Source organism: Heterodontus francisci, chromosome 33, assembly GCF_036365525.1.
Source record: "Heterodontus francisci isolate sHetFra1 chromosome 33, sHetFra1.hap1, whole genome shotgun sequence".
Lineage (NCBI taxonomy): Eukaryota > Metazoa > Chordata > Chondrichthyes > Heterodontiformes > Heterodontidae > Heterodontus > Heterodontus francisci.
In genome coordinates, this window is record NC_090403.1 from 59,993,146 (window position 1) to 60,003,341 (window position 10,196).

The 10,196-nt window shown below is 46.7% G+C and overlaps 1 protein-coding gene across 1 annotated transcript in view; it reads right to left on the bottom strand.

Annotated features, from left to right (window-relative positions):
• The window catches only part of naglu (N-acetylglucosaminidase, alpha), a 78,137-nt gene extending 68,630 nt beyond the window's left edge, over nucleotides 1-9,507 (bottom strand). Inside the window, exon 1 of the mRNA XM_068013046.1 lies at nucleotides 9,063-9,507. Coding sequence (XP_067869147.1) covers nucleotides 9,063-9,502 — 440 coding nt within the window. The 5' untranslated portion in view covers nucleotides 9,503-9,507. The remainder of the gene's footprint in view (nucleotides 1-9,062) is intronic.
• Nucleotides 9,508-10,196: the final 689 nt, after the last annotated feature.

Sequence of the window (10,196 nt, forward strand, 5' to 3'; positions counted from 1 at the left end):
GGAACAATGAGACAGTATAAACTAAAGGGTACAGTTCTAGAGGGGGTGCAGGAACATACACTTTGGGGTATATGTGCACAAATTGTTTACATGGCAGGGCAGGTTAAAGAGGCAAATGGGATCCTGGGCTTTATAAACAGATGCATAGAGTACAAAAGCAAGGAAGTTAAGATGAACCTTTATAAAACACTAGTTTAGCCTTAACTGGAGCATTGTATTGAATTCTGGAACTCCCTTCCTAACAGCACTGTGGTGTAATTACCCCACACGGACTGCAGCAGTTCATGGCGGCGGCTCACCATCACCTTCTTGAGGGCAATTAGGGATGGGCAATAAATGCTGTCCTGGCCAGTGACACCCACATCCCATAAATTAAAAAAAACACTTCAGGAAGGATGTGAAGGCTTTGCAGAGGGTGGAGAAAAGATTCACGAGAATGGTTCCAGGTGTTATTTGTATATTAATTGTGTTTATTTGCAGGTAGTGGGCATTAACTGAGTACATATAGATAGACACATATTAAAACAGTGGTTCTGATGAAAGGTGACTGACCTGAAATGTTAACGCTGCTTCTCTCTCCACAGATGCTGCCAGACCTGCTGAGTATTTCCAGCATTTTTGTTTTTATTTTAAAACTGTAGTTGTTGGGTTAGGAAGTATGTGCTTGTGATATGTAATTTTGTGAATGAATATGAGTGTATAAAGATTGGCTCCAGTTCTGTCTTTCACCAACTGGCTTTCTGGGATGGAACACCAGGGATGAGGGACTTCTGTTACATGGATTGGAGAAGCTGGGCTTGTTCTTTGAAAAAGTTGAGAGAAGATTTGATCAGGGTGTTCAAAAAATCATGAGGGGTCTAGACTGGATAGAGAAACTGTTGCCACTGGCGGTAGGATCGAGAACCAGAGGACACCAATTTAAAGTGAATGGCAAAAGAACCAAAGGCGACATGAGGAAAATTATTTTTTCACAGCAAGTAGTTAGGACCTGGAATGCACTGCCCGAGAGTGTGGTGTAAGCAGATTCAACTGTGGCTTTCAAAAAGGAAATGGACAAGCACCTGAAGGGAAAAAAACTGCAGAGCTACGGGAAAAGGGAGGGTTAGTGAGACTAGCTAAATTGCTCTTGCAGAGAGCCAGCATGGGCTTGATATGATGAATGGTTACAGCATAGGAGGAGGCCATTTGGATTAACTGCTGGGATAGGAGTGCATTACCCACTGGATGAAGGAAATATTGCCTGCTGGGCGAGGCATTCCAGATCATAACCACTCGCTGTGTAAAAAAACATTTTTCCTCATGCCGCCTTTGGTTCTTCTTTCAATCACTTTAAATGTGTCCTCTGGTTCTCAACCCTTCAATCAATGGGAACAGATTCTCTCTATCTAATCTGCCTAGACCCCTCATGCTATTGAACTGCTCTATCAAATCTCCTCTCAAACCTTCTCTTCTCCAAGGAGAACAACCAGCTCCTCCCATCCACACAAGAGAAGTCCCTCTATTCCAGAAAGCCAGTTGAAAGATAGAACTGGAGACAATCTTTACACACTTTTGTATTTATTTACACAATTACACATTACAATCATACACTTCCTAACCCAACAACTACTGCTTTAATCTGTGTCAATCTATATGTGCTCAAGTGAAACCCCAAATAATGCCCACCATCTGCATACAATTAACATCTGGAACCATTGGGGGAGGTGGATATTACACATTGGGAGAGTGGCATTAATTATTTGACAAAATACAACACAAAAGGCTGGTTAACAAAATTGAGGCTCATGGAATAGGAGGGTCAGTGTCAGCTTGGATTAAAAAATTTGGCTTAAGGACAGAAAACAGCGAGTCAAGGTAAATGGTTGTTTTTCAGATTGGACGATGGTAAACAGTGGTATTCTCCAAGGGTCACTGCTAGGATTACTGCTCTTATATAAAAAAATGGCTTGGATAGCGGAATAGAGTAAAATTTCCCAATGATTCAAAACTGGAGGAGTGGCAAACAGTGAGGTTGTATCAGTTGTCATTGGCATCCTTCCATCTACCTGAGATGAACCAATCGACTGCAACAGGATATAGGCTACCAGAATGGGCAGACAAGTGGCAGATGGAATTTAATAAAGAGAAGTGAGAGGTGATGCATTTTGGCAGAAGGGATAGGGAGAGGCAATACAGACTTAATGACACAGTTCTAAAGAGTGTGCAGTAACAGAGGGACCTGGGGGTTCATGGGCATAGATCTTTACAGGTAGCAGGACATATTGAGAGGGTAATTAGCAACGCATATGGGATCTTCAGATTCATAAATTGAGGTACTGTGTATAAAAGCAGAGAAGTTATGCTGTACCTTTATAAAGCTCTGGTTAGGCCATAACTAGAGTATTGCACCCAGTTCTGGTCACCACACTTTAGGAAGAATGCAAGGGTCCTTGGGAAGGTGCAAAGGAGATTTACCAAAATAGTTCCAGGCATGATGGCTTTACAAGGTTAGATTGGAGAAGCAGGGGTTGTTCTCCTTGGAGCAAAGGAAATTGAAGGGAGATTTGATAGCAGTATACAAGATTGACAGGTTTAAATTAGGTAGACAAAGAAAAGGTGTCCCCATTAGCTGATGGTAAAAGGAGTTGGGGACACAGATTTAAGGTTTTGGGCATGAGATGCAGAAGGGAATGTGAGGAAGAACTTTTTTTTCACACAGTGAGTGGTAATGACCTGGCATTCGCTGCCTATGAGGATGATGGAAACAAAGACGATTAATGATTTCAAAAGGAAATTGGATGGGCACTTGAGGAAAATACACTTGCAAGGCTGCAGGGCTAGAGCGGTATATAGTTGGGATCATAATAGTGTAAAGAGCAGAGAGGGACTAGAGTTTCTCAAGAGTGTTCAGGAGAATTTTCTACATCACAGAATCATAGAAAGGTTGCAGCATAGGAGGCCATTTGGCCCATCGTGCCTGTGTAGACTCTCTGCAGGAGCAATTCTACTAATGCCACTTGCTCGCCTTCTCCCCATAGCCCTGTATATTCTTCCTTTTCAGATAATAATCCAATTCCCCCTTGAATGCCTCGATTGAACCTGCCTCCACCAGACTCTCAGGTTGTGCATTCCAGATCCTAATCGCTTGCTGCGTGAAAATTTTTTTCCACATGTCACAATTGCTTCCTTTGCCAATTACTTTAAATCTGTGCCCTCTGGTTCTCAATCCTTCCACCAATAGGAACAGTTTCTCCCTCTATGATTTTGAATACCTCTATCAAATCTCTCAACTTTCTCTTCTCCAAGGAAAACAGTACCAACTTCTCCAATCTAACTATGTAACTGAAGTTCTTCATCCCTGCAGCCAGTCTTGTGAATCTTTTCTGCACCCTCTCTTAACAGCTTCACATCCTTCCTAAAGTGTGGTGCCCAGAACTGGACACAATATTCCAGCTGAGGCCGAAACAGTGTTTTATAAAAGTTTAACATAACTTCCTGGCTTTTGTACTCTATTATCCTATTGATAAAGCCTAGGATGCTGTATGCTTTATTAACTGCCCTCTCAACTTGTCCTGCCACCTTCAATAATTTATGCACATATACACCCAGGTCCCTCAGTTCCTGAACCCGTTTAGAATTGTACCCTTTATTTTATATCGTCTCTCTGTGTTCTTTCAACCAAAATGAATCACTTCACACTTCTCCACATTAAATTTCATCTTCCACTCGCCTGCCCATCCCACCAACCTATTTATGTCCTTTGACGTGCTACACTATCCTCCTTACAGTTCATAATACTTCCACGTTTTGTATCATCTACAAATTTTGAAATTGTGCGCTGTACACCAAGATCCAGGTCATTAATATATTTCCAGTCCAATGAGGAAGGAGGCATTGCTGGATCTGGTTCTGAGGAATGAGGTGGGCCAAGTGGATCAAGGATTAGTAGGGGAACATTTTAGGGAACAGTGATCACAGTTTCATAAGGTTTAAGTTGGCTATGGAAAAGGACAAGGAACAACCCAGAATAAAAATAATTAATTGGGGAGGGCCAACTTCAGTGGGGTGAGAATGGATCTGGCCCAGGTAAATTGGAATGAAAGATTTGCAGACAAAATTGTAACGGAACAATGGGCTGTTTTTTTTTATTTGTTCATGGGATGTAGACATCACTGGCCAGGACAGCATTTATTGCCCATCCCTAATTGCCCTTGAGAAGGTGGTGGTGAGTCACATTTTTGAACCGCTGCAGTCCATGTGGGGTAGGTACACCCACTGTGCTGTTAGGAAGATAGTTACAGGATTTTGACCCAGCGACAGTGAAGCAACAGCGATATAGTTCCAAGTCAGGATGGTGTGTGGCTTGAAGGGGAAGTTGTAGGTGGTGGTGTTTCCATGCATTTGCTGCCCTTGTCCTTCTAGGTGGTATGGGTCGTATGTTTGGAAGGTGCTAAGGAGCCTTGGTGCATTGCTGCAGTGCATCTTGTAGATGGGACACACTGCTGCCAGTGTGCATCGGTAGTGAAGGGAGTGAATGTTTGTGGATGGGGTGCCAATCAAGCAGGCTGCTTTGTCCTGGATGGTGTCGAGCCTTTTGAGTGTTGTTGGAGCTGCTCCCATCCAGGCAAGTGGAGAGTATTCCATCACACTCCTGACTTGTGCCTTGTAGATGGTGGACAGGCTTTGGGAAGTCAGGAGGTGAGTTACTCGCCGCAGGATTCTTCACCTCTGACTTGCTCTTGTAGCCACGGTATTTATATGGTTACTCCAGTTCAGTTTCTGGTCAATGGTAACCCCCAGGATGTTGATATTGGGGGATTCAGCGATGGTAGTGCCATTGAATGTCAAGGGAAGATGGTTAGATTCTCTCTTGTTGGAGATGGTCATTGCCTGGCACTTGTGTGGCGCAAATGTTACTTACCACTTATCAGCCCAAACATACTGTCCAGCTCTTGCTGCATTTCTACAAGGACTGCTTCAGTATCTGAGGAGTCGCGAATGGTGCTGAACATTGTCCTTCTAGGACATCAGCGAACATCCCCAGTTCTGACCTGATGATTGAAGGTCATTGATGAAGCAGTTGAAGATGGTTGGGCCTAGGACACTACCCTGAGGAACTCCTGCAGTGATGTCCTGGAGCTGAGATGATTGACCTCCAACAACCATCTTTCTTTGCGCTAGGTATGACTCTAACCAGCGGAGAGTTTTCCCCCTGATTCCCATTGATGTCAAGGGCAGTCACTCTCACCTCACCTCTTGAGTTCAGCTCTCTTGTCCATGTTTGAACCAAGGCTGTAATGAGGTCAGGAGCTGAGTGGCCCTGGCAGAACCAAAACTGAGCGTCACTGAGCAGGTTATTGCTAAGCAAGTACTGCTTGATGGCACTGTTGATGACACCTTCCATCACTTTGCTGATGATTGAGAGTAGGCTGATGGGGCAGTAATTGGCCGGGTAGGACTTGTCCTGCTTTTTGTGTACAGGACATACCTGGGCAATTTTCCACCTTGCAGGGTGGATGCCAGTGTTGTAGCTGTACTGCAACAGCTTGGCGAGGGGCGCAGCAAGTTCTGGAGCACAGATCTTCAGTACTATTGCCGCAATATTGTCAGTGCCCGTAGCCTTTGCAGTATCCAGTGCCTTCAGTCGTTACTTGATATCACGCGGAGTGAATCGAATTGGCTGAGATCTGGCAGCTGTGATGCTGGGGACTTCAGGATGAGGCCGAGATGGATCATCAACTGGGCACTTCTGGCTGAAGATTGTTGCAAATGCTTCAGCCTCATCTTTCGCACAGATGTGCTGGGCTCCCCCATCATTGAGGATAGGGATATTGGTGGAGCCACCTCCTCCAGTTAGTTGGATTCACTCAGCAGGTCTGGCAGCATCTGTGGAAAGAGAAGCAGAGTTAACGTTTCGGGTCAATGACCCTTCTTCGGAACTGTTCCGAAGAAGGGTCATTGACCCGAAACGTTAACTCTGCTTCTCTTTCCACAGATGCTGCCAGACCTGCTGAGTGAATCCAGCATTTCTTGTTTTTGTTTCAGATTTCCAGCATCCGCAGTATTTTGCTTTTATTCCTCCAGTTAGTTGTTTGATTGTCGACCACCATTCATGACTGGATGTGGCAGGACTGCAGAGCTTCGATCTGATCCTTTGGTTATGGGATCGCTTCGCTCTGTCTATCGCATGTTGCTTACGCACTTTGGCACGCAGACAGTCCTGTGTTGTAGCTTCACCAGGTTGACACCTCCGTTTTGTGGTATGCCTGGTGCTGCTCCTGGCTTGCACTTCTGCATTCTTCATTGAACCAGAGTTGGTCTCCTGGCTTGATGGTACTGGTCGAGTGGGGGATATGCCGGGCCATGAGGGTACAGGCCCTGGAAGTGTTTAATGGGACAGTATCTAACCCCGTTTTTTTTTGTAGATGGAGCTTTACTCTGTATCTAACCATGTTTTTTTTTCTTTTTTCTTGGAGTGTTTGATGGGGGACAGTGTAGAGAGAGTTTTACTTTGTATCTAAGCCCGTTTTTTATTCTGGGAGTGTTTGATGGGGACAGTGTAGAGGAAGCTTTACTCTGTACTAACCCCCGTACTGTACCTGTCCTGGGAGTGTTTGATGGGGACAGTGTAGAGGGAGCTTTACCCTGTAAGTAACCCCGTTTTTTTTGTGTTTTTTTTAAATTTATTTTTTCTTTTTTATAAGGTGGCCTTTATACCCCAGGCCCCTTTTATATATTTTACGTCGAGGGGGCCTTTATTCCTCAGGCCCCCTTTATAAACATACTTATATATTTAAAATAACTTTATTAAAACCAGAAATAAACAAAAACTCAAATTAAAATGCCATTCTCGGCTTCGACAATGCACTCCAGTCCCTGCAGTGCCCACCAGTCGCGGAAGGCCTCAAGCGTGCCGGCGGACACAGCATGCTCCTTCTCCAGGGACACCTGGGTGCAAACGTAACCGCGGAAGAGGGGCAGGCAATCGGGGAGGACGGACTCCCCGACGGCCCGCAGCCTGGACCTGTGAATTGCCACCTTAGCCAGGCCCAGGAACAGACCGACGAGGAGATCCTCCTCCCGGCACATGCCCCTCCGCACCTGGTGCCCAAAGATCAGGAGCGTGGGACTGAAGTGCAGGCAGAACTTGAGGAGCAGCCCCTTCAAATACTTAAAGAGGGGCTGCAACCTCACACACTCCGTATATACATGGAACACGGACTCGTCCAGGCCGCAGAAAGTACAGGCGGCCTGGGAGTCCGTGAACCTACTTAAAAATCTATTGCACGGGACTGCCCTGTGCAACACAACTCCCTGACCTTTGGAGGGTGGCAAATGTTATTCCCTTGTTCAAGAAAGGGAATAGGGATAACCCTGGGAATTACAGACCAGTCAGTCTTACGTCGGTGGTGGGCAAATTATTGGAGAGGATTCTGGGAGACAGGATTTATGATTATTTGGAAAAGCATAGTTTGATTAGAGATAGTCAGCATGGCTTTGTGAGGGGCAGGTCATGCCTCACAAGCCATATTGAATTCTTTGAGGATGTGACAAAACACATTGATGAAGGAAGAGCAGTGGATGTGGTGTATATGGATTTTAGCAAGGCGTTTGATAAGGTTCCCCATGGTAGGCTCATTCAGAAAGCGAGGAGGCATGGGATACAGGAAAAGTAGGCTGTCTGGATACAAAATTGGCTGGCCCATAGAAGACAGAGGGTGGCAGTCGATGGAAAGTATTCAGCATGGAGCTCGTTGACCAGTGGTGCTCCGCAGGGATCTGTTCTGGGACGTGTGCGCTTTGTGATTTTTATAAATGACTTGGATGAGGAAATGGAAGACTGGGTTAGCAAGTTTGCCGATGACACGAAGGTTGCTGGAGTTGTGGATAGTGTGGAAGGCTGTTGTCGGTTGCAACGGGACATTGACAGGATGCAGAGCTGGGCTGAGAAGTGGCAGATGGAGTTCAACCTGGAAAAGTGTGAAGTGATTCATTTTGGAAGGTCAAATTTGAATGCAGAATACAGGCTTAAAGATAGGATTCTTGGCAGTGTGGAGGAACAGAGGGATCTTGGGGTCCACGTCCATAGATCCCTCAAAGTTGCCACCCAAGTTGATAGGGTTGTTAAGAAGGCGTATGGTGTGTTGGCTTTCATTAACAGGGGGATTGAGTTTAAGAGCCACGAGGTTATGCTGCAGCTCTATAAGGCCCTGGTTAGACCACACTTGGAATATTGTGTTCAGTTCTGGTCGCCTCATTATAGGAAGGATGTGGAAGCTTTGGAGAGGGTGCAGAGGAGATTTACCAGGATGCTGCCTGGACTGGAGGGCATGTCTTACGAAGAAAGGTTGAGGGAGCTAGGGCTTTTCTCATTGGAGCGAAGAAGGACGAGAGGTGACTAGATAGAGGGGTACAAGATGATGAGAGGCATAGATAGAGGGATAGCCAGAGACTTTTTCCCAGGGCTGAAAGATCTATCACCAGGGGGCATAATTTTAAGGTGATTGGAGGAAGGTTTCGGGGAGATGTCAGAGGTAGGTTCTTTACACAGAAAGTGGTGGGTGCGTGGAATGCGCTGCCAGTGGTGGTAGTAGAAGCAGATACATTAGGGACATTTAAGCGACTCTTGGATAGGTACATGGACGATAGTAGAATGAAGGGTAGGTAGTCAGTTTGATCTTAGAGTAGGTTAAAGGTTTGGCACAACATCGTGGGCTGAAGGGCCTGTACTGTGCTGTACTGTTCTATGTTCTAACACCCTCCACCCCAGGTCCCCAATGTAAAGGGGGAAGACTCCCATGTAGAGAGACCTCCATCGGGGTTTCCCCTCGCCGCCAGATGGCAACGTGGACCGCTAGGGCGTGTCCGGCCGGCTGACGACGGCGAGGAAGTGGAGAGTGTGCAGGAGCAACCCGTACAGGAAACCCCTCCGCGCTGATTGGAATGGCACAGAGGGCATTTTATGGCACAGAGGGATCTAACCCCCGTGCTGTACCTGTCCTGGGAGTGTTTGATGGGGACAGTGTAGAGGGAGCTTTACTCTGTATCTAACCCCGTGCTGTACCTGTCCTTCTCTTTATTACCTGTTGGGTGAGGTGACTCGAACCGGTCTGTGAACCCGAGGCAACGGCGAGGGAATTTTGAGCTGATCCCCGGACCAGGATATGTGACAGCCGCAGAAGGAGCTCAGATACCGGTAGAGTCCAGTGGCTGCGGCCACGCCGGTGCTTCCCAGGACGGAAACCCGGCCATCTGGCAGCGACCGCAGTTCAAACCGGTCCCAAAGCCGGTCCTCGGCGCCAGGCATCGACCGGTTCACCGTCAGCAGGAAATCCCTGGCTCGGGGGCCGAGCAGGCGATGCAGCAACTCCCGCACAGCCTTTGTCTGCACCTCGTCCTTCACGGCCGGCTGCAGATGAACCAATGTCTGAAAGTGACACTCAACACAACCCGAGGCCCAAAACATCACCGCGGCCCACACACCGATTAGCGCCATTACGCTCTGTCCACTGCTGATTGACATTTGCCTTATCCAATCAAAGGCCAAAGCTGGCAGGGCCGGACACATACTGCTGATTGACACTTCAACCACCCAATCACAAACATATCCATCTGGTACAGATCAGCCTACTGGTTATAAAAACAGGAAGTGCTGGAAATACGCCAAAAGTCAGAGTTATACAGCACAAAAACAGTCCCTTCGGCCCATCGTTTCTGTGCCGGCCATCAGGCACCTAACTATTCTAATCCCATTTTCCAGCACTTGGCCCTTAGCCTTGTATGCTATGGCGTTCCAGGTGCTCATCTAAATACTTCTTAAATGTTGTGAGGGTTCCTGCCTCTACCACCCCTTCAGGCAGTGTGTTCCAGATTCCAACCACCCTCTGGGGGAAATTTTTTTTCCTCAAATCCCCTCTAAACCTCCTGCCCCTTACCTTAAATCTATGTCCCCTGGTTAGTGACACCTCCGCTAAGGGAAAAAGTTTCTTCCTATCTAACCTAGCAATGCCTCTCATAATTTTGTATACCTCAATCAGGTCCCCCCTCAACCTTCTCTGCTCTCAGGAAAACAACCCAAGCCTTTCCAGTCTCTCTTCATAGCTGAAATGCTCCAGCCCAGGCAACATCCTGGTGAATCTCCTCTGCACCCTCTCCATTACAATCACATCCTTCCTATAGTGTGGTGTCCAAAACTGTACACAGTACTCCAGCTGTGG